This window comes from Stenella coeruleoalba (genome assembly GCF_951394435.1).
Source record: "Stenella coeruleoalba genome assembly, chromosome: 2".
In the NCBI taxonomy this organism is placed as follows: domain Eukaryota; kingdom Metazoa; phylum Chordata; class Mammalia; order Artiodactyla; family Delphinidae; genus Stenella; species Stenella coeruleoalba.
In genome coordinates, this window is record NC_137147.1 from 110,481,213 (window position 1) to 110,508,415 (window position 27,203).

Genomic DNA, 27,203 nt, shown 5'->3' on the forward strand with positions numbered 1-27,203 from the left:
GGAACAGGCCCAAGGACGTGGAGCCAACTTAAGGGCTGGCCTCTGCCCCGTAGGTTTTCTTTCCCTTCCTTCCCCTTGGGTCCCTGCCAGGCCCTGGGGGTGGTCAGGCTGTGGGAACATGGGAGGAAAGGGGGCTGCATGCAGGGGCCGTGTGGTATTCTCATTACCAGCCAGCAGCGAGGGCCAGCCCAGCCTCCCCCTTGGCCACTGTGGCTGCCTTCACACCTCCCGTCTGCCTGTTGACACAAGGCCGCCTCCCCCAGGGCAGAAGGTGTCGACTTGGGAACGAGGGTGTGCAGGGGCCTCCAAAACAGGCGGCAGCAGGTCCTCTCAGAATCCCTGGAAAGCCCTTCTGGGGTGGGGGTGGGAGGCTGCAGGTCCCCATCCTGGGAGGCCCAAGGAAAAGGCAGAGCCTGTGTCCCTGGAACGGGGAGCGGGGTGCAGGGGGGCCTGCATGGGCCCCTCGCTCCGGGAGCCCTGAGTCAGCCTGCCCGGATACTCCCCTCCCCTGGCCCCAGGGGCTGGTGCGTGACTCTGGGCACAGCCAGGGAAGCCCGATGACCAGGCCCTGCCAGGCAGGCACCATCAGTGTCACCAGAGGCTGACAGCCACCAGGCAAGGTCACAGAGCAGCCCCTGGAGCTGAATTCACCCTGACTGGGCCTCAGTCTACTGGTCTCCGAGCATTTCCACACCACACAGCACCCAGCGCTGTGCCTGCAGCAGCCTGCTCAGTGCTCAAACCCCAGGCCTGACAGCCTGACAGCCGGGCCCAGAGAGGCCACTTCCTTTGCTTTAGGTCCCCCAGAACCAGAATTCAAACCCACAAAGGCCATGCACCCCATGTTCCGAACCAGGGGGCTGAGGCTCCAGGGAGGGAGGAGTCTCTGCTGCCCTCTGGGAGCTGAGAGTTGGAGGAGGAAAAAGACAAATTGGCTCTGAGTCTGTGGGGCCCTGGTGTGCGGGGCGCCCATGGACGACAGAGCGGAGCCACCTGGCCAGGTGATCAGTGCGGGTCCCAGGAGGAAGGGAGGGACTTGAAATTGTGGATTTTCTCCATGTGGAGGTGGGGCATTTCTGGCCGGGGGGAAAGGTGTGAGCCCAGGTCTGGAAGCAGGAAGCCCAGGGCTAATTTGGGTGATGCCAAGTGGTCTGGAGCCCTGGGTTGGAGGTGGGGAGGGTGGGAGGGGTGTGGACAAGCAAGTGGGAGCCGGGTGGGGTTGGAAAGTCCTGCTGAATGAGGAGTTTGGACTCTTAGGGAGGCAATGAGACCCATAGAAATTCTGAGGAGGGAGAGGGGTTGGGAGGTAAAGAGGAGGCAGGAAACCAGCCAGGAGACTGCGGTCACATCATGGCAAGGGCTGACTAGACTGGGGCACGGGCAGGGGCGCTGGGAGTGGGCAGAGGATCCGATAGGAGGGAACGTGGGAAAAAGTGGGAAGGACATGGCCACTAGTGGCTGGGGCCACAGGCATCTGGAGAGCTGCCCAGCAGGCCGGGGGCATGGAGGTGGACTCGACCTTCTTCCTCCAACAAGAAGGCTGAGCCAAGGAGGCTGGTGTGGAAGGGCCTGCAGAGGCCCCAGGGCTGCCTGGCCCTTCTCCTTGGGCGACAAGGTGCAGTAGAGGTGGCTCAGGCCTAGGACCATCCGTGCCTGGGCTCAGTCCCCATCTGAGCCTCAGTCTCCTCATCTATGAAATGGGTGTCCTTGCCAGGAGGATTAGATGCAGCATCAGGTGTTCAGCATGTGGGACTTCCCTGCTGGGGAGGAGTGACCATCTGTGGTCCTGCAGCTCTAGGGAGGGACAAAGGAGGAGAATGAGTGGTGCTCACTCCTGCAGCCTCTGCGAGGGAAGACCCAGCCTCCCCATCCTGATCTCCAAAAGCTATAAGGGGGCTTGGGTCCGCCAGCTCTACTACTGGAATGCAAACAAGGGAGGGAAGGGGGCTGCAAAGTCTTTTCCTTCCTCCCTCCCTTCCTTCCTTTTCTTTCTTTTTTAATTTATAAAAGCAATGCATAATCATTACAAAGAAGTGAGAAAATACAGACAATCAAAAAGAAGGGAATTTTAAAGCCCCCTCTTCCATCCACCCGGAGAGAACCAGGTTAACACGTTGGTCCATATCTCTGCATCCTAACCTTTTCTGAGCATCCCTACAAGTACAGAGTATGGAGACAGAGGCATTGAGGGAGCATGTTGAGTTCTTTTTCCCATTTTCTGAAGCTTCTGGTAATATATATTCTCTTTTTTATAACAGCTTTATTGAGATATACTTCACATACCTAATAATTCACCTGTTTGAAGTGTACAGTTCAATATTTTTTATATGTTACATTTAAAATTCCTTTAAATTGTGGTAAAATATATATAACATAAAATTTGCCATCTAAACCATTGTTAAATGTGCAATTCAGTGGCATTAATTACATTTGCAATGTTGTGCAACCATCACCATTTCTATTTCCAAAACTTTTTCATCATCTCAAGTAGAAACTTTGTACCCATTAAACAAAAACTCCCCTTTAACCCCAGCCCCCAGCCCCTGGTAGCTTCTCATCTGCATCCTGTCTCTATGAATTTGCCTATTTTAGGTACCTCTCATATAAGTCTAATCATACAGTATTTATCCTTTGGTGTCTGGCTTATTTCATGTCATCAAGGTTCATTCACAGTGTAGAATGTGCCCAAACTTCATTCCTTCTTATGGTTGAATAATATTCCATTGTACATTTATACCACATTTTGTTTATCCATTCATCAGTTGATAGACATCTGGGTTGTTTCCACTTTTTAGCTATTATGAATAATGTTGCTATGAATGTTGGCGGACAAATATTTGTTCTAGCCCCTGCTTTCAATTCTTTGGATATATAAAGAGCATGTTGTTTTGTGACCTTTTCTTACTAATGTATGAATAACTTTTCCATATCAGTAGCTGTATTTATTTCTGTAATGAGATTTTTTAAGGCGTGCCTAGTACTCCATGGTGTGGCAGTTACAGTTTAGGTAACAAATTCTCTAGCATATACTGAGATGCCTTAAAGTTTTCCACATAGGTGTATCCTTATACCTATATTTTTAAAGTTATTATTATTTTTTTACATGTATTTATTTTATTTATCTTATTTTTGGCTGCATTGGGTCTTCGCTGCTGCGCTGGGCTTTTCTCCGGTTGGGGTGAGCAGGGGCCACTCCTGTTACGGTGTGCGGGCCTCTCACTGCTATGGCCTCTCCTGCTGCGAAGCACGGGCTCTAGGTGCATGGACTTCAATAGTTGTGGCACGTGGGCTCAGTAGCTGTGGCTCATGAGCTCTAGAGCGCAGGCTCAGTAGCTGTGGCTCATGGGCTTAGTTACTCCGCGGCATGTGGGAGGATCCTCCCAGACCGGAGCTCGAACCCGTGTCCCCTGCATTCCCAACCACTGCGCCACCAGGGAAGCCCCTTAAAAGTTATTTTTAAACTGCACGTGTCACATATGAATGCAAACTCCTTGTAAAAATTTTAGACATTACAGATATGATTAAAGTCTCCCTTTATCACACCTCAGAACCCAGCCCTTCTTCCACTCCCACACCAAATAAGTCCTGGTACATTATCACAGACTTGGCGAGTATGCATTTACGCACATACATACAGTAGAGCCTCACAAAATGCATGGTATCATTTGATGCCTTTCTGTGTAGAGGTTGGTTTTTAGATTTTTGTTTTCTTTTGCTTTTCCTTATATCAGTCAAGTCATACTGAAGGGATTTTTCTGCAGTTTGCTTCTGTCACTCAACAGTACGTCTTCACTTGCACCTTTAATTTTTTCTTATCAGGATGAATTCCCCATCAGGGAACCCGCTGGGCAAAGGGCATGCTGTGGCTGTTCTGAAGCCTCAGGCCAGCCTTGGGGCGCCTTGGGGGTGGGTTGTTGAGGCCAACCTTGTTGTGAGCAACCAGCGGCACATGTCAGCACTCCCAGGGGCCTCAGCCAGCCTGGCCACCTGTGCCGGGCGCTGACTTTGCACTCCCAGGGCCTGGGGCGGTGCGTAATCTCCAAGGGTGAAGGAAACTTCCTCGGCTCAGCCAAGGGCTGGATCTTGGATTTCTCTTGGTGGGGAAACCTCTAGAACCAAGGACTGAGTTCATCCTATCCTTAGTCTTTGGCACATAATCAGTACTGACCATCTAAGACCCTTCTTCTGTTTGATTTATTATCTGGTCAACTTAAGCTCTATCTTTGCCCCTAACATGTTCTCCGCTCTGTCCAGGGATGTCACTGTCCCCCAGCCTCTGGCAAAGGATCCTATGCCCAGAGGCTGTTCACTCTCCCAGGTCCTGCCTAGGCATTCCAGCTCAGTCCTAGACCCACTCTGCTTCTTATTGGGTCTGAAGACAGATACCTCGGGGGAGGGGAGGCAGAGGTGTGCTCTTTCCCCTGACCTTGGGAAGGATGACCTGGAGCCGGCTGAGAGCCTGAGCCACCCAGTGACTTGGCAGGAGCCTCATCATTGTCCTGGCACCTCACCGTTCTGCTGTGCAGTCAGCCAGGGCAGGGGTGGGGTTAGAAGGAGCCTGAAACCTGTGCGTCCTTCCTGGAGGGAGCTCCATCCTGTGCTTTCAGGAGGTGCTGGTGTTGGATGCGCCCCAAGTTGGCAGCTGAGCTGGGCCTGCAAACCCCCACTGGGGAGCTGGCGAGCCTAGAGTTTCGGTCAATTTGTGGTCTGATTGTTTTCAACCTCTGCTTCCAGAGGTGTGTAGGGAAGGTAGGGAGACCTGAGCCCTGTTTGGCCCCTGCCCTCCTGAGCCCATCCCCCTCTCCTCATTCCTCTAGGCTCCATCTTGCTCTGCCTTTCTCCATACAGGTGTATGTTTTTCCCAGTGGACAGATGAGCAAATTGGGGTCCAGAGAGGGCAAGTGGCCTGTCTGGGGTCACACGGCCCATCACACTGGCACTAAGCCGGCTTCACCTATTTCTTAAGCCAGCCCCAGCATCTCTGCCACACCTGCTTAGCTCCCAGAGCCCACCACCCCCAACCCGCACTGGCCCTGGCCCCAGAAAAAAAGGGCCTCTGACCGGTTGGCAGGAGGTCTGCCCAGCTCAGATCCCAAGATCCTAGATGGTTGGGTAGCGCCCTCTGCTGTCTGTAGCTGGGATCGCAAGGACACTGGACACCCAGGGGCAGCCCTCTGGCCTGAGACCGTACCTTGCAATCAAGGCATGCAGTCTCCCAGGACAGCTCAGCAGGCAGTTGGGAGTCCCTGCTCCATTTTACAGCCATAGAAACTGAGGAGCCGTGTGACAAGTTTCCCTACATTCACATGTCTACATCTTTGCTCTGGGCTGGTTCAACTACTTAACCCCTTTATGCCTCAGTTTCCCCATGTTTCACTGTAAGGCTTAGACCCTCCTCCACTTACCCAGATGAAGTGAAGGAGCATAAATGTGACACCCCTAAGGAGAAAGGCACAATCTACTTACCCCGCATTCTCAGCCCAGCTCCCAGAACAGGGGAGATTCTGGCACTTCCTCTGGAGCCTTTCCCGGAATCTGACAAATCTCTCTCCTTTCCTCCCACCCCCTCCCTCCTCGTCACCCCTCTGCCTCCTGTGACTTCCACTGGCTGCGCATCCAGCTGATCCATGACCAAGCTAATCAGATTATCATGGGTCCAGAATAATCTATTCCATATGGCTTGCCAACTCAGTGGCTCCGGGAGCTAAAGGTGTGAGGAGAGGGGCTGATCTCAGTTGGAAGGGGCTTCCTGGGAGCTTCCGGGGCCTTAGCTGGGAGGCTGATGGGGAAGGAGGGAGGTGGAGGAGAAGTTGGGAGCCTTCCTGCCGGGCCCTCTGACTGCTCTGGGCTCCAGGTGGCTGCTGCCCCCTCTCCAGCACAAGCACGGCCTCATCTATCCACGACCCAGTGGGGCTTAGGCTCCATGGTGGGGGCCTGGGCACTCCCCGTGCCTTTTCCACTCTCTGGATTGGGGGGTGCTCCCTATAGGGCATTGCTTCTCAAAAGTGGCCAAGCTTCATAATTCTTGGGAGATTTTACTTTTCATACCCAGAATCTCCTCCAGGGATTCTGGTTCAAGCAGCTCCAGCGTGGGTCCGGAAACGTTTTTCTTTTTACATCTCAACAGGTCCCAGTGACTTGTAGTGAGGTTTCATGGAGGCTTGGGGACTATGGGGCGTCGTCCCCACCTTGGCACCCTCACTCTCCAGGCGGCCCTCCAGGAGGAAAGGAGCCAATCAAGTCCTCCAGAGGAGACAGGGGAGCTGGTGGCAGGACAGAACACTGGCTTTGGTCCCAGACAGAGCCACATGGATCCCAGCTCTGCCCCTACTAGCCATGTGACGTAGGACCGCCGCTCTGCTCCTCTGTGTCTTTAACTACAAAGCAAGGCAATGACACCCACATCACATCAGCACAGTAGGTATTACTCATGGCACAGAAGCAGAGGCTGGGGCCCAGAGATGGTGAGTTACCCAAGTGACACAAGTGGTACATGGCAGGGCAGGGGTTCTATTCTAAGCCACACTGGCCACACCCCAGAGGGGTGTCCTAGGCTGTCTAAAGGTGGGGACTTCATGAATAACAATCGCTCCCCTGAAAGGGCTTGCCTCTCAGGCTGGTGCCGAGGTGTGGCGGGAAGATCCCTGGCAATAGGAAACACCCAAATTAGGAGCTTCCCAGGAGGTGCGCCTGCTGATGCCAAACAGGCTGGCGGTAGCAGAGAGCTGCTTCCTTCTCCTGGGGCCTCTGGCTCCCAAGGGGATAGGGATTAGGGGCTGCAAGGGCAGTACTGACATTGCACCTTTGATTAGCACTCCTATGTCAGAGGGCCTGGCCGGGAAAATGAGGGCGCTGAGGCTGGGAGGTGGGAGGGGGAGAGCGCCCAGGACCAAGGCTTGGCCTGAGGAAGCCGGCTGGTTCCTAGCGGGAAGGCTGAGACGGGGGCCCCAGCCTGAGAGGGTGCTGCCCTGTCCTGCCTGCCCCCACCCTGGCCAAGGACCCTGACTGAACTCTCACCTCCGCTTGGTGGGGCTGCCCCAAGGCCTCATTTCCCAGCCTTACACGTTGGCAGGCGATGGCAGGCTCGGGCCAGGGGAGCAAGAGCCACTGGCTCCGGCACTTGTCAAAACACAGGCCCCAGAGGTGTGAAGTCCTCACCCCAGCAGGAGGGCGGTGTGGGCCGTGCTGCCCGGAGAACTCATTAACTGGGGCAGCTCCCTAATGAAACCACCGGAGAGGCTGGCGATAAGGAGATCAAAGGTGAGAGAGGCATGGGGGCGAGGGAAGAGGCAGGCTGGCTGACGGGAGGGGGTAGAGCCCAGGATCTAAGTTGGGGGTCCCCCCTTTGCCCCCACTTGGCTTCATCAGGCCCACTGACCACAGCCCTTGCACACTCTGGGCCCCAAGACTCAGAGGCAACAGGAAAGGGAGGGACTCCCACGTGGCACATCCAATTTGTCAGCCTTAGGGCTGGAGACTGAAGGACTGGGGTTGGGGGTGGAACCCTCACATCTGCCCTGTCTCTCATGCCATTTTTGTGAGTTCTTTGCCTCCACAGACACACCTGGGTCTTTTTAACCCTCTCTCATGGCGTTTCTCTCCTGTTCCAGATCTCTCAGTGGCTCCCATGTAAGTGAGCGATGAATGTTAACTGTTTGGTCCCAGATCTGAGCATCCTCAGGGGCCAGAGCTGTGTTTTCACGATAAACAGTCTGCCTTCCACACATATGGCCTCTTGTGTAAAGAATGTCTAGTTGATTTTGTACTTAATAAAATAAAACTTCACTTCAGAGCATTGCTGCCCACAAACCAGGAATGGTGGTTTCCTCTGGACCGGGAATTGGAGGCCTCAGACGGAGAATAGGAAAGAGATTTGTTATACCCTCTGTACTTGTTCAACTTTTAATCACGTGCGTGTATTATATTTTCAAATGTATAACAATATAACAAAAGGGTGGCTGATTGTCTAGGAGTTTTTGGTCATTCTGAGTTTTCTCAATTATTAGCTACAAAGTGGAAATCAGAATCATGTGGGAAGTGGAGGAATTTTTTGACATTCAGAGGTTGGCAACAGAATGCCCAGAGCCCTCTGAGATCCCACCCCTCCTGCCTGTCCAGCTTTTAGGCTGCAGCTCCCGCTGCTTGGGTGCACAACCAATTCTCACCATTTGTTAGCTCTGGTCCAGTGGATCGGGACCATCACTGGGCTCTAATGCCAGGTTCTTGGCTTGGATGTGGAACCCCAGGAAGGCATCCATCGGCCAGGGTCCAGAAGGGGCAGACCCTGCTGACAGCTGCAGGCCTAGGCCAGGCTCTCACAGGGTCCCATGGCATGTGCCCATGGAGTGGGCTCCTCCCCTTTTCCCCAATGGTGGGTTGGCATTGCCTGTCCTGGATGTGACCATGGGCATAAGCATCTGGGGCTGCTGGGACAGACTGCAGGGTAGAGGGTATAGAGGGTGTTAGAAAAGGCCAAGGGCAGTAGAAGAAAAAAGAGACAAGGGGAGGGGGGAGGTGGTGAGCAGAGATGCCCAGGAAGAAGGTACCAAGCCACTTGGCTTTCTTTGCTACAAACCAGCTCAGCCATCAATCTCACAGAACTGGAAGCCATGGGGGATGCAAAACAGTAGACCGCCGGCACTGAAAGAGACCCTAGATACCACTTCTTCTTCAATTTTTTTTTTTACCACTTCTTTTGAAGACATGATACCAGACACCAGGTACTTCACAGTCTAGCTGGAGAGCAGACATCCATGCATGAAATGGCTATTTTGACAATGTGCAAACTCAAACCTGAGGGGTCAGGCAGGCAATATAGTAGATTCTCTGAGATTTCCCATGTGGACAATCATGTCCATAAATAGAGTTTTATTTCTTCCTTTCCAATCTGTAAGCCTTTTATTTCTCTTTCCTTACTGCACAAGCTAGATGCACCACCCCGCCCCCCGGCAACGTTGAAGAGGCATGGGGTAGGAGCAGACATCCTCACCTTGTTTTCAGTATTAGGGGGAAATCTTTCAGTCTTTCACTATTTAGTATGCTGTTAGCTGTAGCTTCTTTGTAGATGCTTTTCATCAGACTGAGAAAGCTCTCCTTTAGTCTGAGTTTGCTGAGAATTCTTGTCATGAAGGGGTGCTGATTTTTTTTTCTTGGCTTCTCTGTGGTTTGTGGGATCTTAGTTCCCTGACCAGGGATTGAACACAGCAGTGAGAGAGCCCAGTCCTAACCACTGGACCACCAGGGAATTCCCCTGAATTTTGTTAAATGCTTTTTTTCTGTGTCATTTGCACTCACATTTCATTGGTAAGGCCCGTTATACCTGCCCCAAGGTGGCAGAATACCAGCTAGGGGCAAGTGGTGGCAGCTGTGGCAACAGGCCGAGCCCTTAATCCTGCCAGGCTGAAAGTGGCCTGGAGGGCAGCAGGCTTCCTCTCCCTCCACTCAGACGGTCCAGCAACCTGCCCAGATTCAGCCAGCTTGTTGGATTTACCTAGGGTAGCCTTGTCCCTCCCACTCACCACCACCAGGGAAGGGTGCACCCAGGACCAACCTGCCTCAGAGGAGGAACGGATTACTCTGGCCTCTGGCAGGAATCAGGGCCCCACTCCTGGTCACTATACGAGTCCACAGACCTGGCTGCACTATGCCCTGAGGCTCCCATCATTCAAACTGGAAACGAAGATTCAAGAAAACTTAAGAATTTGCATAAGGTCCCCAACAGGTGAAGGCAGACCCAAACCTAAGTACTGAACCTCCAGTTCCCGGACCTCGCTTCCTTTAACCTACTGAGCTGGCCCAACACCCTGGACAGCGCCGGCACTGGCGCAGGCAGGAGGCCCGAGTGTCTGGGTCAGGTGCCCATGCGAGCACCCAGGAGGGGCCAACCTGGCGCAGCCAACGGGCAGGCACCTTCGCCCCCCACCCCGTTGGTTCAAAGGGTCAAGCCCCGCCCCCACCAGGCCCCGAGCCCGCTTTGAAGTGCTGATGCGGCCTGGAAGGGGCCACTTCACACCTCGGGCTCAGGATAAAGCGGTCGCTGGCCGCCGGCCCCCAGACGCGCCGGCGCTGCCATGGCCCAGTCCCTGTGCCCGCCGCTCTCTGAGTCCTGGATCCTCTCCGCGGGCTGGGGCCCAGCTCGGCCGCCGCCGGCCTCCAACAGGGACTGTGGCTGCTCGCCCGCCTCGTCCCCGGACTCCTGGGGCAGCGCCCCGGCCAGCAGCCCCGTGTCTAGCCCCGGGAGGCCCGTCACCAGCGCCGCCCTCCGCGCTCCGACTGCGGGGAGGCGCGGCGCCCGCAGCAGCCGCCTAGGCAGCGGGCAGCGGCAGAGCGCCAGCGAGCGCGAGAAGCTGCGCATGCGCACGCTCGCCCGCGCCCTGCACGAGCTGCGCCGCTTTCTGCCGCCGTCCGTGGCGCCCGCCGGCCAGAGCCTGACGAAGATCGAGACGCTGCGCCTGGCCATCCGCTACATCGGCCACCTGTCGGCCGTGCTGGGCCTCAGCGAGGAGAGCCTGCAGCGCCGGCGCCGGCGGCACAGCGACGCGGCGCTCCCTCGAGGCTGCCCGCTGTGCCCCGACGGCGGCCCCGCGCAGACGCAGACGCAGATGCAGAGTCAGGCACAGGCGTGCGGCCCAGACCTGGGCTCAGCCGCCAGCGCCGTGGTGTCCTGGGGGTCCCCGCCCGCCTACCCCGGAGCCCTAGCGGCGCCCGAGCCGCATGATCCGCCGGTGCTTTACAACGAGACGGCGTGCCCGGAAGGGCCGGCGATGGAGCCAGGCCCCTCATCTCCGGTTAGTACTTCCTTCCCGCGCGGAGCTCCCTCCGGGCGCGGCGCAGTAGTGGATGGCACTACCTACTGTCTCGCGCCCCCCGGCGCGCACTGCGGGGACCAGCCCCCGTGCGGCTTCCCCACTGACGGCCCGGCCTCGCCTGCTCGCCCTCCGGAGCAACAGAGTTGGTGTGCCCGGGGCGCTCGAGCGGCGAGGGGAGGGAGAGTACACGCAGGGGGCGGGATCCCGCTCCCCGCCAGAGGCGCCCTGAAAGTGGAGCTCGCGAGGCGGACGCCCACGCTCGGTGTCCAACGCTGAGGGTCTCGCTGTTCCCTCTCTCCTCAAGCTCTTTCCCGGCGACGTACTGGCCCTGCTGGAGACCTGGATGCCCCTCTCGCCCCTGGAGTGGCCGCCGGCCTGAGTAGTTGAAGTGACGGCGGACATCTGGCGCCCCGTTCTGTGAGCACCGACGCCTTTTTGGCCTCTGCGCCTTCGAAGAGGTCCCACTCTAGACTCCCTTTCCTGGAAGAGGGCACTGGCGATACTGGCATGGGCACTGCTGAAAGGGAGAGCCTGTCCCCACCCAGGACGGACTTCCCCAACCCCTCCCGTGATGGAGGGACCCAGAGGGTAGACACTTTGAGGCAGGCAGGAGGCTCTGCCTAGTACGTGTTTATTTATTTGTGAATAAATTTTGTGCTGGTGTCACTTGGCAAGTTCTTCTTTCTCTACAGGGGCACAAAGCTCCCTTCTTCTCCTCCAAAGGACGTAGGAGAGTTGGGAGGGTTTCTTGCAGTCTTCAGCCCCCAAAGCCCACAGGCTCAGACCCCTTCCTCCTTTTCCCCAGCCCTGGCTTAGCACCTCCTGTTCCAGATGGGTTAGCCTGAGGGGGGAGGAGATTCTACGGAGAAAGTGGCAGCAAGCGGAGTCTGTCCATCTTTTCTTTGAATCTGGTGGGGAGCTGAATAAAACCAAGTATCTCTGTAGAAAATGCATTTCCATTAGTGCGTACTTACTGTGCACCAGGTCCTTTACACATTTCATACCTAAGTAATCATTTTGCAGAAGGATAAGCCAAGGGTCAGCACTCAAGCCTAGGTATGACTTCAGAATCTGGGCTCTCAGCTCTGGTAGGGTTTTGCCAGCTCCATTCATTCTGGGGTCTGAGGGGACACCAGCTCCAAGTGCTCATTGCATGTGTCCCAAGTCCTTATTCCCCTTGTGCTGGAGCGTTAGGCCTGGACCCTGGGATTTTCCCATTCTCCCAAACCAGAGAAACTCTGGTTTCTCTCCTGTGTGGTTTAGAGACATGAAATAATATCAGTGGTCAGCCCCCAGTTTAAGTAACTGTGACCTCCCAGAGGCCTGGCTAGGGTGAGATGAGAGGTCCATTGGTTGCATCCAAATCCACAGAGCTGACCTGGAACCAGGCTTGGATTCGGGTTAGGGAAGTGCTGTGTGGGGAAGGGGGAGCCTTGAGCCCTGAAGGAGCCTGGCCTCAGTCAGGGGGTCTGGTGAGCAGTCAAGCCTGGGGGGTGGTGAGGGGGGTTAAGGGGGTGTAGCCTCTCTGTCCGAGGGTTCCTCAGCCATCTATGGATACTCAGTTCTTCCCCTCTGCCCTGCTCAAGCATCTTTGAAATACTGGCCTTGGCATTTTTTATAAGAGCTTTATTGAGATATAATTTATGTACCATGAAATTCACTCTTAAAGTACATAATTCAATGGCTTTGGTATATTCATACAGTTCTGTAACCATCACCACTGTCTAATTTTGGGTCATTTTCATCACCCCCCAAAAGAGACCCTGTAACCATTAACAGTGACTCCCCATGATTCCGTTCCCCCACTCCCCACCCCAGCCAGCTCATCTGCTTTCTATCCCTATAGGTTTGCCTGTTCTGGACATTTAGTATGAATGGAGTCATATAACATGAGGCCTTTTGCATCTTGCTTCTTTCACTTAGCATATTTTCTCATGTACCGGTACTTTGCTTCTTTTTATTGCTCAATGCTATTCCATTGTATGGATATACCACAGTTTATTTATCCATTGATATTGATAGGTTTGTTTTGAAACCACTTTGGAGATCATTTCCAGTGCTCTGGCCCAGGCCAGGAGGGGCAGTGATTCAGAGTGGGGTGGGGGGCTTACTGTGTATAATTCAGAAGCCCAGGCACACCCTGGCCAGCGTTTGGCTGCAGAGAGTGCGATCCACAAGCAGAGGCCCTGCAGGGGGGCGGGACCTCACACCTTCGCTGATCCGCCCCCTTTCCCGCACCTCCACCCCCAACGCGCTCTCCCCTCCCAGAGCCCTAAGGAGCAGAACGGGAAGTCTTTTCCAGGACCCAGCCCAGTTTAGAAAATCTATTTACATGGCAAAGGCCCCGTGGTTTAGGACGGGGAATTAAAGTTATTAGCAAGTCTTTTCACAGATAAGTGGGGCTCATCGGCCAGCCCCCTCCCCTGCGGAGAGCCTCCCCTCGCTCTCCGAGCCCAGGAGCGGCCCACTGTTTATTAGCACCTGGGTGTGAATTTTCATTAGCACGTCCCTGTTAATAAGAGAGGTCTGGAGATGGGAAGGGGGCGCCTCCCACCACTCCCACGCCCCCACCCCCTTCCTGGGCTGGCCGCACTCACACCCAGCGGGAGGAGGACCAAGCAGCGTCCAGGTAGGTGAGCCCTAGGCGAGTGCTCGCTCTCAGTTCTCTGCTAACCTGTGAGCTAACCCCAGTTAGCAGGGCCATTTTGAGGATGGGCAGTTAGGGAAGGAAGAGGCTGACTAACGCGCCCGTGCGGGTATTCAGGGGCAGCGCTGGGACTGGGACGCGGGTGTGACTCTAGGGCCTGCCTGTGTGCTTCCCCGATGGTGCACTGCCTTTGCGACAGCTGAGCAAGGACAGAGGGTGCTGGGTGGCACCTCACCTCACCTGGGGCTGGTCCAGAGCGGTCTGGGCACCGTCCTGCTAGAAGTGGGAGGAGGGGGAGGATGGCATCAGAGGCCTGGCCTGCAGATCCGCCGGCACGCTGGTCGCCGCCAGCCAACAGTGCTGCCCTGCTTTTCGCCTTCGAAGCCCAAGGGGTCAGACATATATGGAGCAGCAATTTCAAGTCATTTTAGCCTCAGAGCCACAGGTGAGGCAGGCAGGTGGTGCTTATACCTATTTTACAGATCAGGACGCTGGAGCACAGAAAAAGGTCAAGGAATTTTTCACAAAGCTAGTGCGCGGCTATTGGGGTGGGGACAACGGTGGGTGGTAGTCGACAAATCCGGTCTTTGCCTTAGCCTGGCAGACGAGTGTGTGAGCATGTTGGGGGTGTGAAATAAAGCTCCTAAAGCACATGGGCCTCCAGTGCCGTTGCCAGCAGGGACCTGCCACTCCCTGCTGACCACACGTGTTGCTCCCGCCGAGACAGCTGTACTGTGTAGATGCTGATGCTGGACGGGCCAGTGTTTTAAGGAGGGGCAGCTAAGCTGATTGGTCGACATGCAAAACATTTATTCAAGGACACGCCACTTGGGTCACCATATGAACCCAGGGGCGGAGGGAAGGGCTGGTGGTCATGAGTTGTCTGTATCGGCAGATGGCGGACTGTCCTGGTAGCAGGGCTGGAGAGCTAGGCTCAGCCGTGAGTGGGCAGGTGGTGCACCTGGAGGAGGGCCGTACGTTGACCATGCGTTGCTAAATAAACGGGTCCGTCTGAGGGGCACATGGATGCCCCAGGATTCTGAAACACCCCCTACCTGGAGAACCGGGCTGGCACAGGGCTGGGGAGGGAAGCGAGCCCTAACTGCAAAGCCCCTGTTTATCCCAGGGCGAGGCCAGGGCCACTTTGTCCATTCCCCAGCTCTCCCCCAGGGGCAGACCCTGCATTTGCACAACGCTGAGGGTAAGTGCCTCCTCAACTTTGTACCCCAGGCACTCATTTGCCTCACCCTGGTCCCAACACTCCCCTGAGAAGACCCAAGCTTCTTGGTGCTGCTCCTAAGGGGCCCTTTCTCCCAGTGGGCAAGGACCTCTTTGGGGGCCACTGGCACAGCCCCAGTGGTGCACCAGTGCTAGTGCCCTGGATCCCCAGCCTAGTGCCACCTGGGCCTCTTCTGCCCATCTTCTGGCACTTTGCCAGCCCTGGTCCTTCCTCACTCTGTGGGCCCCAGCACCTAAGGCTCCCTGTGAATGCCCCAGCCCTCCTCGCTTCCCCCACGCACACTAGGAAATGAGGAGGTGGCCTGGTGTTGGCTGCATGTGACTTTGGAAAGGGTGGGCAGGGCACCTCCGTTGTCTCGGCCTGTTCAGCATCCCTCCTGCCTTCGTCCCTTGCGGCCTGTCATTTTCTTTTCTCCAGACAGCTCCCCCTTCCTTAGTTTGGGTGGCCATGACCTCCATGCCCCTCCAGGGATGGGCATGTGCGCAGGCTGGTGAGGTCGTCATGGTGAGTGGTTCAGGGATGTGACCACATGCAGGCAGGTGAGGAACAGGCTCAGGACTTTGCTGGAACCATCGAGAAAGGGACACTCACTGTGGATGCTGTTGGTGGCCGTGGTGCCGCTCAAGCAGAGGGCCTACCTGGAAAGGGAGTCAGAACTGAGAGGCAGGGCTTCCCTGGTGGGTGGCGCAGTGGTTGAGAGTCCGCCTGCCGATGCAGAGGACACGGGTTCGTGCCCCGGTCCCGGAAGATCCCACATGCCGCGGAGCGGCTGGGCCCGTGAGCCATGGCCGCTGAGCCTGCGCGTCCGGAGCCTGTGCTCCGCAACGGGAGAGGCCACAACAGTGAGAGGCCCGCGTACCGCAAAAAAACCCCACAAAAAACCAAAAAAAACTGAGAGGCGGAGAAGGATTCCTGCTCTTATCCAACACCGGGGTCCAGCCACATGGAAAGCATTACGCCTGGACTTTTACACTACATGAGCCAACAAATTCCCCTTGTTGCTAAAGTTAGTTTGAGGTGGGTTTCTGACACTTGCTGTTGAAAAAGTCCATCAGGATTTGATACAGGCTGTTCCAAGCTGTGTAACCTGAGTGTCAATTTCCCTCTCATGTAAAATGGGGGTAATGATATCTATATTTCACAAGGCTTATATGAAAAATACACAGACCACGGTAGATGCCCCGTAAATGTTAGTTCCCCGTCACATTTAGGTGGCCTGTAAGGCCAAGACTATCATCCTAAGTTTTCCTTCCTCATCTCAGAGAGAGCTGCCACCATGGCTACTGTGGAAAAGGATTGTTGTAGAAAGTTGTTTTTGCTGCTGTGTTTTCATTCCCATCCTGGGGAGGGCAAGGGGCAGTGTCTCAGGCGGGGAAGTCTTCATCCAGGGGACATTCAGCTATAGTCGGTATCAGCACCATGAGGGCGGTGTCGTGCCAACAAAGAGTGTGTGTGACCCAGGGGAGAAGGTGGATGGGGACACAAAAGCAGCTGCGGTCACAAAACAATGTAAGCGTTTGGCCTTGGTGGGCCGTCTTGGGAGAGGGCCGGAGGCACTAACCACTTGCAGTTCTCAAAGATACCACACGGTGTCCTCGGAGAGGCAGATGTAGGCCTTGAGCTGCAGGGGACTCCTCCACCCAGTTTTCCTGGGAAGGACAGTTTCTAGAAAAGAAAAAGGCACTTCTCCGCCCTCTTCCTGTGCCCCCAGGTCCCCCAGCCTCCTCTAGGGTTCCCAGACCTGAAGGCAAGAGGCAGTAGTGGCACAGTTCCTGCCTGCCTCCTCACCTGCCCCTACTTTGCCTCTCATACCTGTGTGACCTCAGGCAGTCACTCAACCTCTCTGAGCCTCAGCCTCTCCAAACTGATTCCATAAGGTTATGAGACAGCAAAGAGAGGGAAAAGAAGTAGGTGGAGAGAAAAGGAGGCCACACAGTAGCTGGGGTGGACTGGGTGTCTTGCTCATTTGAACAAAGTGTCTCCTGGTCCTATGAGGCAAGTGGTCCTCACAAGGCCTGGGACTCTGGCTGACATCATCGCCTGGGCCCTGCTGGGGGTCTGGACTGGGTGGGAATGAAGGTTACACACCACAGCAGCTTTGGAGTCTGGAGACAATATCGCTGTTTATTTAGGTGACACATCTGCCCGCCTGAGGATTCCGACAAGTGGCTTAGTGGTTGAAGGCCCCCCAGACTGGGCCTCTCCCCTTGCTGGCTCTGCAGAGGTCCCAGACTGCAAGCCTAGGCCCCTTAGGCCTACTGAGCTGCAGCCCTTTGTCACTGTGTCTCTTGACCTCACAGCATTCCAGGGCAAAGCCTGCCTGCTGCCAACCTTTTCAGAGAGCCCAGGGCAGCAGCCCTGTCACTTGTTGAGGTTCTCTCTTTGGAGAAGCGAGGAATACCTCCGAAGCCGGGTCCAGTACTCCTCTTCTTTCACCTTGTTCTTCACCAGCTTCTGAAACCTGTGGGCCACACAGTTGATGAGAGGAACCTGCTTTGTGCTACGTTCCCCCCAACCCCGCCCTGGGGGCTCCTAGGTCCCCAGGGCAGACCCTGACCACCCTGGGCTGATATAAGAAACTCTCCAAATGACACATCTGCTTCCTGTCTGTGTTCTCAGGACTCAGCCTGCTGCACAGAAGGCACTCGAAACAGCTTTACTGAAGGAAGAATATAGGTCTAGCATCCTAAACTAGGAAATGTACAGTGATACGAGGCATGGTGAATTTACAAACTAAAAGTCTGTTTGCAGGACCAAGGTTAAATACATCCGAATGCCAATAGTTACATTTAACAAACATTCCTTGAGCATCTACTAGCCACCGGCACTGGTGGACGTGTTGGAAAGATCAAAGTGACTAAAACAGCCGCCCCTCCCCCCAGTTTAGTAAGAGGGACGAGAGGAAAAGAACATTTGTAATAGGAGGCATTTAAGAGCTATAGAGGTAAAGTGCAGAGAGCAGCACTCCCTGCTTGGGGAGTGCTCTCAGAAGTTAAGATTTTTGGGTTGAGTTTTTTAAAAAAAAATAATAGGTTTTTAAAAAATAACAAATAAATGCATAGTCAGTGTGGAAGAATCAGAGAAGCCCAGGGTCTCCCCTCATTCTGCACGTCGAGCTGGCCACAGCAAGCAGGCAGGAGGAGGCCTTCATTCTGGGGAGAGGATGCAGGCTGCTGCCAGCTTTCTGCCTCTGGTTCCTGAGTGAGCGACGTTTTAAAAAATGTTTAAAAGCTTAGGGCAAACGGGAGAAGGGACCCTTTTGTGGGGAAAGACAGGGACTGCAGTTTTTTGCGGCTCTGCCTATGGGACAGTCACATGGAGATGTCTGGTACACAGTGCATTAAAGCATTTTTTTCCTTTAACTTAAAGAAGTAACCTATGCTTTGCTTTTTAAAAAAAAAATCAAGGATACAAGTGAGTATACAATTAAATCTCCTTCTCACCTCAGATCCTTATTTTCTGTTCCCAAAGCAACTGTAATTAACAACTCCTTATAAATCCTTGAATACTGTTCATACACACAAGTACAGACATGCACATAATCTTTTTTAAAATTTAAATGGATGTGTGCAACACACTGTTGTGCTGTCTGCCTTTTTCACTGAAAATGTATCCTAGCAGTTGCTTCCAGGAGGCACTCAGATCTGCCTCATTCTCTTTCCCTATTGATGACGCTTGGAGATTCCAGTATGCAGTGTGTGTGTGTATATATGTGTGTTGCGGGGGGAGCGGATGGGCAGGGGGCAGGCAGAGGCTATGCAGGTTAGAAACTCAGGCCTTGGCCCCTCACTGCTTGTGTGCAAACCCAGCTACTTCACTTATAAGGTGCTGACCCTGGACGGGCAATTTGACCTCTGTCTTCCTCGCTGTACTGTGGGGATGATAATAATCATAGTAAGAAACAAGATATGCCACAAAGTACTTAGCATAGTACCTGGCATACAGTAGGTGCTCAGTAAAGGTTAATTGTTTTTCATTTTTTAAAATTGAAGGATAGTTGATTTACAATGTTGTGTTAATGACTGCTGTACAGCAAAGTGAATCAGTTATACATATACATTCTTTTTTTAAATATTCTTTCCATTATGGTTTATCACAGGATATTTTTAAAAAATATTTATTTATTTAGGCTGCCTCGGGTCTTAATTGCATAACGCTGACTTCTTAGTTGCAACATGCATGTGGGATCTAGTTCCTGCAGGAATCGAACCTGGGCCCCGTGCATTGGAAGTGCGGAGTCTTACCCACTGGACCGCCAGGGAAGTCCCTATCATAGGATACTGAATATAGGTCTCTGTGCTATATAGTAGGACCTTGCTGTTTATCCATTCTATATATAAAAGCTTACATCTGCTCACCACAACCTCCCACTCCATCCCTCCCTCAACCCACTCCCCCTTGGCAACCACCAATCTGTTCTCTATGTCCGTGATTCTGTTTCTGTTTCATAGGTAGGTTCATTTGTGTCATATTTTAGATTCCACATATAAGTGATATCATATGGTATTTGTCTTTCTCTTTCTGACTTACTTCACTTAGTATGATAATCTCTAGTTGCATCCATGTTGCTGCAAATGGCATTATTTTGTTCTTTTTTATGACTGAGTAGTATTTCATTGTATATATGTACCACATCTTCTTTATCCATTCATCTATCGATGGACATTTAGGTGGTTTCCATGTCTTGGCTATTGTGAACAGTGCTGCTATGAACATGGGGGTGCATGTATCATTTTGAATTATAGTTTTGTCCAGATATATGCCCAGGAGTGGGACTGCTGGATCATATGGTAATTCTATTTTTAGTTTTCTGAGGAACCTCCAAACTGTTGGCTGCACCAATTTACATTCTCACCAACAGTGTAGGAGAGTTCCAGTAAAAGTTAATTATAATAATACTATCGCTGCTGCTAAGTAAGTGGAAGTAAAATTGCTGGGCGGAGGGGTCAGGACAACATGGAATCAGTGAGCGACCAGCCAGGAGGCAGAGCATAGATGGAACTAGGGCAAGTTTTAAAAGGAGGACTGGAAATAAAGTCATTAATCTGTTCAAAGAAGATGTGGGTGACTTTTAAAATATAATGTTGGAGTGTAGAAGGGCTTCCTCTATGATCTAGTAATAAATAATGGCTAACCTTTACTGAATGTGCCAGGCAATGTCCTATGAGGAGATAGGACTGTCACTGTTTTACATATGAGGACACTGAGGTCTGACCTGTCACACAGCTAGAGGCTCTCGTCTACCCCTCATCGCATTGCACCCTGCATTTGAGGCTCTTTACAACCGCCCCTCAGCAAAGCCTAAGGGAGAAGATGGAAAAATACCAAACTTCTGTTTGGCTAAACAAGCAACCAAAATTACTCCTATCCAAAGACAATGCAGGAAAAATTATTCACAACATATTAACAAAGAACTCTTAAAATCAAAAGAAAATGAACTCACTCCTTAAGAAAAAGACCCAGGTGGGGTCACAGAAGGAGAGAGACATACAATAGATGTAGCACATAGATGCTCAACCTTGTTAATTTCCAAATTAAAATAGTAATGAGCTATCAATTTTTATCCCTCATTTCTTGGCCAGTATGGGGAAGGGGTGAGTGTGCAGAGTGAATCCACCGTCTCTGGAGGGCTGGTGGGTACAACTATCCCAGTTCAAACATGCCTACCCCGTAACTCTGAAAGTCCACCTCTAATTTACCCTACAGAAATACTAGGAAAAACTCACAAAAATGACTGGTTGAGGATATTGTCTGGGGAAGTGGGGCCAGAGTAACTCCCATGGTGAGTCTGCAGTGGGCTGGGGTACAGATGGGAAAAGAGGACACAGGAGTGGGGTGAGGACTGATTGCTGGGAGCCGTGCTCTGGGGGGAGGAGAAGTAAGGCGGCTGCAGAACTGGGAAGGGGCTCGCTTGTTTTCTAACATGGGAATGTGGTCGGGACACATGCCTGTGATTAGGACAGTGGAGGGGAAGAGGTCACCAACCAGATGGACAATAAGGTCTGGGTGTCCTGGGGGAGGAGATGGCCTTGGGTATGAGCAGGATGCCTCTTTCTCTGCATCAGGAGGGAGACAGGGGGTGGGGGTGACCCAGGAGACCCGGGTGAGAGGGCAGCCAAGGAACTGGCATGCTCTGGGAAGTGGGAGATGAGGTTATCCACCAACGGCCAGGGCAGGGGTGGTGGTAGCCGCCTGCCACGTGGTACCAGCACATCTGCAGTGTGCTTCCCCTTGGTAGTCAGTGCTCAGCGGTGAGGAGGGACAGGGGAGGCTGCCTGTTCATGTGAGGCTGGGCGCTGACTGTCAGGTGCCCCCTGGGGAAAGCCCTCTCTGGAGACTGAGACAACCTCCCTCCACCATCAGCAAGGAAAGGGTTTTCCTTCCCATGATGGCACAACAAATGTGACTGCTGTCTATTGTTTTGAAGCAATGTGTGTGCATACATTTCCAAAAAGATGGACTGTCCATCTGCAAAGTGGGAGAGGAGACGGAACATCTGTAAGGCCTCCCACAAAACCTCTGAATTCCAGTAGCCTGATGGCATGTGCACATTTGGGATCTATGAGTCTATAAGTAATTTTCCAGGGATTCGTCCCCTTGTTTCTCAAGAAAGGCAAAGGAAGGTTAGGATAGGCCCACAGTTTCCCTCCCAGGGATAGTAAAAACGGGGGTGGGGTGGGGTGGGAGGGGATTCCTCCTCCACCCTCAAGGGAAATGTCACCTGGTGTCCATACAGGGCCTGCCGACCCCCTCGCCAAGGGGGCGAGTGCCCTGTGGAGCTGGGACTGTTGGGTCAGCCCAGAAGCCCACTTTCTGCTTGGCCACAGGGAACAAAGGGGGCAGGGGGGAGAGAGAGACAGAGAGAGGCATTTTGTTTCTGTCAGCTTCCTGTGTCCTGAAATTTCTGTCTTGTGATCAGAAGTCTGACCCAGCTGAGATGGCAGATACTACAACAGGGAGCGGAGCCAGATGGAAATGGTGCCCTGGAGGCCCAGGCTGGATGGGAGCAGAAGCCAGGCCTGCGGAGGGGGTGGGGTGGGGGGCACATTGGGTGCTATCTGGGCTCCTTTCAAAGTCCTAAAGGCAGGCTTCTTCACACTGGCTATTTATAAAAGTCCCAAGTGCAGGTTTTGCAAAAACAATTTGTACAGACTATCGGGAGTTTGAAACTCTGAATCCATTGCCTTAAAGTTTCACCTAGTTTTAGGGCCAATGGAAACTGTTTCAGACAAAAGGAGTAAATAGAGAGAGAAAAAAAAGATAAGATTAAAATCCTCTGACATATATGGTTATGTGTGAGAAACGATAGTAAAATGTAAATGACAGAATCTAGGGTGTGGGTATGTGGATGTTTACTGACTTTTTTCAAAGCTGCTGTATATTTAACATAATAAAATGTTGGAGGCGGGGTATTCTTTGGAAGAGCCCCAGGTGTCAGACCTCAGAGCGAGCAGAACAGGAAGAGCCTTCTTTAAATCAGTGTTTCCTAATTATCTCTGGGACCCAATTCAGAAAATGGGTTGCCGTGAGGAATATGATTTGAATACTGTGATCAGGCCGAAGTAAATGTCCCCTCAAGCTAGGCCTGCCCCAACCGCACAGTGCAGCCCCTCCTGGCTCCTGCTGTGGGTCCCCGGAGCCAGGGAGCACTTTCTTGAGCTCTTCCCCTCCCCAAGCTCCCACTGCCCGTTTAGCCCCAGCCTTGTCCCTGGCCCCCAGCGCCCCACCTGGTCAGCCCTGCTGACTCCAGCCCTCCTCCCTGCAGAAGGTTCCCTGGGAGGCAGTCCCCTCCACCCGACCCGGCCTCTGGGGTCCCTCCCGGGGAGGGGTTGGGGTGTGGGACCTAGGAGCTAAGCTGTGTTGACAGGGAAGAGAGACAGTTGGGAAGGGGGAACTGGAGGGGTCCCTCCCAATTCCCACTGGGGGCCAGGATAGGTCTCTGGGGTTCCAGAGACTGGAGGAGGTCAGGGCAGAAGGGACTGTCTTCTCATGAGAGCAGACCCAACCATAGTGGGGTGGGGAAGGGTATTATAGACACCTTTCCCACGGAAATTACATAGACATTAAAAACCACTGTGACAAGGAAGTTTTTCTTAAAATTAAAAAGTCATTAAGTTGTATTCTGGAGTGACATAAAGCCAGATTAAAAAAGTGAACACGATCTCAACTTAGTAAAAATGCTAAGGATAAAACCTTAAGGATATGTACTAACACGTGAATGGCAGTGCTGGGATTTGGGGTGATGGGTTGTGGGTTATTTAAATTTTCTTCTTTGTATTGTCCTGTTTCCCAAATTTTACAAGTGTATATATATATATATATATATATATATATATATATATATTTATTTATTTATTTATTTATATCTCAGAAATAATAACATTTTTTACAGTGGGGAATTGCTCTGTTATGGTAGTAGTTCTACATGTGAAGCAACCTTATTGGGCTAATAGCAGAGTTCAGCAGGTGTCTGAGTGGTAACGTCCACCTGGCACCCTGGTTGAGGGCGGGAAATGTCAGTTAGGGGCTGAAGTGTCCTGAGTTGCTTGGGCCCTCGGCTGCCAGCCAGGAGGTAAGCTGCCCAGAGCTGGAGCTGCTGGCCTGTGATCCATTCCCACAAGGAGGGCAGCCAGTTGGCTTTTGGGTGAAGTGGAGAGGCTCACCCTTCCTAGGCCAGTAAAAGGAGGGGGTTCCACAGAAAGGACAGAAATGGTAACACGCTCATTAAATAAGTTCTCTGGTATAAGCCTCATCAAACAAGAGTACCAGAATAAGCCTCAAATAAGCCTCATCAAAGCCTCAAATAAGCCTCATCAAACAAGAGTACCAGAAAACTCCACACCATGACCTCCAACCCAGGAGAATGGCCCCACTACAGCCATGACCAAGCCTCACACTCTTGACTTTTTTTTAAAACCAGTATTTGAAATTTTCCAAAATCATGCACATGTTTGATAGAAAAGCCGCAAAGAGGAAAAATACAAAGAAAAGAATCACACATGCTTCATTACCCAAATATAGCTACTGTTACTAGTGGTGTGTACATTTCTAGTGTTCTTTTACTCAAAATCAGGATTCTACTGTAAATAATATAATCTCTCTCCAGCTTTTATTTAGAAAAATTTCAAACCTATAGAAAAGTTGCAAGTAGCACAACGAGCCTTCACCTAGACTCACCAGTTAGCATTTCCTCTCCCTCTCTTTCTCCCTCTCTATATTTTCCTGAGTTTCAGCAGTTGTTAACATTTTCTCTTTCTTTCTGTCTCTCTCTACAAATGTTTTCTTAGACCACTTGAAAGTAAGTTGTAGACATCATAATACTTGACCCTTAAATTCTTCAGCTGCATCTCTTAAGGACAAGTCAAATCATCAAGGGTCAAAATAAGAAACTTCCAGGTGAGGGATAGCTGAGCATTCTTGGTAAATCTTTAATCAGGGGAAATGTCAACTGACCCCTTCTTCACTGTCCTCCTCCCCCAAGTCCCATGGACCATATTCCCCTCCTGGTGGGTGGGCATGCTTCCCCCCATGAGGTACTGGAAGCCGCCTGAGCAACACGCCACAACCCAGGGAGGAACTGAATGCGGCGGTAAATGTAGTCACGGAGGAGAGCTGTGGTGCCCCCTCGTGGTGATATGTACAATCCTCCCAGGCATGAACTTGAACTCAGAGGGGACCCATCACCATTTTTGTACCTACCATTTACTGAGCGACCACCCTGTGCCTAGCACTTTACGTGCATTTTCTCACTGAATACCTACAAAGCCTGGAGAACAGGTATCATCAAAATGTCCAGAACACAGTCTGGCACGTAGTAGGTGCTCAATAAATATTTTTGAATGACTAAGGAAACTGAGGCCTTGAGAGGCTAAGTAACTCACCCAACGTCTCCCCCAGTTAGTAAGTGATAGAGTCATAACTCAAATCTGGGACTTCCCTGGTGGTGCAGTGGATAAGACTCCGCGCTCCTGATGCAGGGGGCCCAGGTTCAATCCCTGGTCAGGGAACTAGATCCCATGTGCATGCTGCAACTAAGAGTTCACATGCCAGAACTAAGGAGCCAGTGAGCCACAACTAAGGAGCCAGCGAGCTGCAACTAAGGAGCCCACCTGCTGCAACTAAGACCCAGCGCAACCAAAAGAACCCTCAAATCTGAGTATCTTAGCCATTTCACTTCGTTCCTCGAGGGACACTGAGACCCTGTCAGGGAAAGCCCACCAAAGCGCCCCAGCTCTGTAGTGGCAGGTGGTGTGAGAGTCCAGGGCTCCACTGACAACCCTCTTCCACCTGACAGGTATGGTCAGATCATGGCAGAAATTGTCAATAAGAATTTGAAAACCCCTAGAAGTTTGTTGTGGATGGATTAGAAGAGACCCCCGCTTCCCCAGAATGTACTGAGTACCATTAATGATGCTTTTATAGGAGGAAGGAACACAAGCAGAGTCCCTGTGAGGCTGGGGTTTACAGAAAGGGGAAGAGAAAAGATGTATCACATAATCATTTACCTGGATGACGGAGAGAGGAAAGGGGTCTTAGACTAGGGGCTGGCAAACATCTTCTATAAAGGGCCAAACAGTAAATGATTTAGGCTTTATGGGTCATAGGGTCTCTGTTGCAGCTGTTCAACTCTGCTGTTGAAGCACTTACATAAGTAGATGAGACATAAAGCAGTGGGCATGATGTGTTCCAGTGAAACTTTATTTACAAAAACAGGCAGTGGGCCAAATTTGGCTGTAGTTTTCCAGCCCCTGTCTTAGATGACTGTGTCTGATAATCCAAATATACTTAAAAAAAAATTGAGAAAGCAAAAAGAAAAGACAGTCTTGACAGAAGAAAACACCAACTTGCAGCCCTTCTTTTCTTACCAGCCTGAATTCATTACTCCTTTTCTACCAGTCTGAATGGGATTTGAATGCCGAAAGGATCTTACCATCAAGCAAACCACTATTCCTTAGTCCAGAGACAACCCCAGGTGCAGGGAGGAGATAGAGACCCAGAACTCTACCTCTTTTGGAAGAAATTCTCGCATCTTTCCTCCAAGGGCAACACCTGGGGGAAAGTTGTGTCATCCAACACATTAGCTTGAGGAATGGTGCAATTTCTTGAGATTTGTTCCAGGAGTGGGTAGGCCTCGAAATTAAAATAGAAAATAGAATTTGGGATGTCTCTGGCTTGGCTGGCAGATCCAATTTCATCTGGATGGTCTCCTGGGACGAAACAGGAACATCGTGTTCTGTTATAGTGATCCCTTTCTCTGTGGCCTTGTAGTCTGGGCGGGCATGAGGGGCCACTCTCTGCTTACAAAGCCGGGGTCACTGGGGTTGAGCTGTGAGGGGCTCACTTGATCTGGAGGAACAGGGGCCCAGAGAGGAGACCTTGTCCGGCATTTTATCTAAGTGCCAAGTGAGGACTCAGCGGTGGTGTCCTGCTGGCCTGTGGTGGATGGGATGAGGCGTGGGGAGGAGACTGGGTGGGGTCACCCTATGCTTTCTAAGAGGACTGAGAAATTCAGGGAAACGGTCAGCAGGCCACAGGTCTGGGCAGCAGCCCTCACGATCCCCCTTCCGTACCTCGGAGCAGGAAACATGGGTGGTATAAAGACACGACAAATACTGGCTTCCAGGGGACCGCCAGGTGGTAGGACCTTGGGGGAGCAAAGGCGCAGACAATCTGCGGCTTGGCCACATCCATGAGGTGCACAGAGCCATTGCTGGAAAAGGTCAGCACCTGGGAAGCAAAGAGATGGTGAATGGGGACTTCTCCACTCTGTCACTCACCTCCGTGTGAAATAAGAACAGCTAGAAATAAAAAACAAACAGGGAATTTTTTCACTCTTGGCACCCAGCCTCTGGCTCCAGCCATACCATTCAGGGGACAGCAGCAATGTGCGTGTTTGCTCCTATGGAGCCTCCAGCAACAGCCGGCTGGCCCCAGGGCTGTGTCTGTTCATGGCCCGTCCTTCCCCCTCGGCCCTGCTTCTCTTGCTACTTCCCCCTCCATGCGGCCAGGATTCAGTTCTGCATCTGTGCCATACCCTTTCCTCCCACCTCCTCGGGGACCGTTCAAGCCAACGGCCGCTCCTGCCCTGGGTTGGACCTGAGACCTCTCTCCTGCTTGGGCTCTTTCCTCTCTGTAGGTGAACATACTAAACTCACCGCCATCTTTTTAACATCTTTTTTTTTTTTGCGGTACGCGGGCCTCTCACTGTTGCGGCCTCTCCCGTTGCGGAGCACAGGCTCCGGATGCGCAGGCTCAGCGGCCATGGCTCACAGGACCAGCCCCTCCGCGGCATGTGGGATCCTCCCGGAACGGGGCACGAACCCGCGTCCCCTGCATCGGCAGGCGGACTCTCAACCACTGCGCCACCAGGGAAGCCCCTCACCACCATCTTTAAAACCGCCCTTGACCCTGCATCCTCTCCCCGCTGCCACACACTCAGACGTCTGAGAGAGCCTCTCCTCGCCCTCCCTGCACCCCGACCTCCCCTGCTGTCCCCCTTGCCATGGAC

General features: G+C 52.6%; 3 protein-coding genes across 3 annotated transcripts in view; 2 read left to right on the forward strand and 1 right to left on the reverse strand.

Moving 5' to 3' along the window:
• The first annotated feature begins 9,910 nt into the window (after positions 1-9,910).
• On the forward strand, positions 9,911-11,465 carry MESP1 (mesoderm posterior bHLH transcription factor 1). Its single transcript, XM_079913921.1, has 2 exons — positions 9,911-10,787; positions 11,113-11,465. Exons 1-2 carry the CDS (start codon positions 10,071-10,073, stop codon positions 11,185-11,187), a joined length of 792 nt encoding a protein of 263 aa, XP_079770047.1. The 5' UTR covers positions 9,911-10,070; the 3' UTR covers positions 11,188-11,465.
• A 1,941-nt stretch (positions 11,466-13,406) lies between these two features.
• PEX11A (peroxisomal biogenesis factor 11 alpha) overlaps positions 13,407-27,203 on the forward strand; it is a 59,839-nt gene continuing 46,042 nt past the window's right edge. The window contains exon 1 of the mRNA XM_079914085.1: positions 13,407-13,437. The gene's annotated coding sequence lies outside the window, so the exon portion shown is untranslated. The remainder of the gene's footprint in view (positions 13,438-27,203) is intronic.
• WDR93 (WD repeat domain 93) overlaps positions 25,350-27,203 on the reverse strand; it is a 41,104-nt gene continuing 39,250 nt past the window's right edge. The window contains exons 17-18 of the mRNA XM_079914087.1: positions 26,266-26,422; positions 25,350-25,902 (exon numbers count right to left, since the gene is read on the reverse strand). Coding sequence (XP_079770213.1) covers positions 25,697-25,902; positions 26,266-26,422 — 363 coding nt within the window. The 3' untranslated portion in view covers positions 25,350-25,696. The remainder of the gene's footprint in view (positions 25,903-26,265; positions 26,423-27,203) is intronic.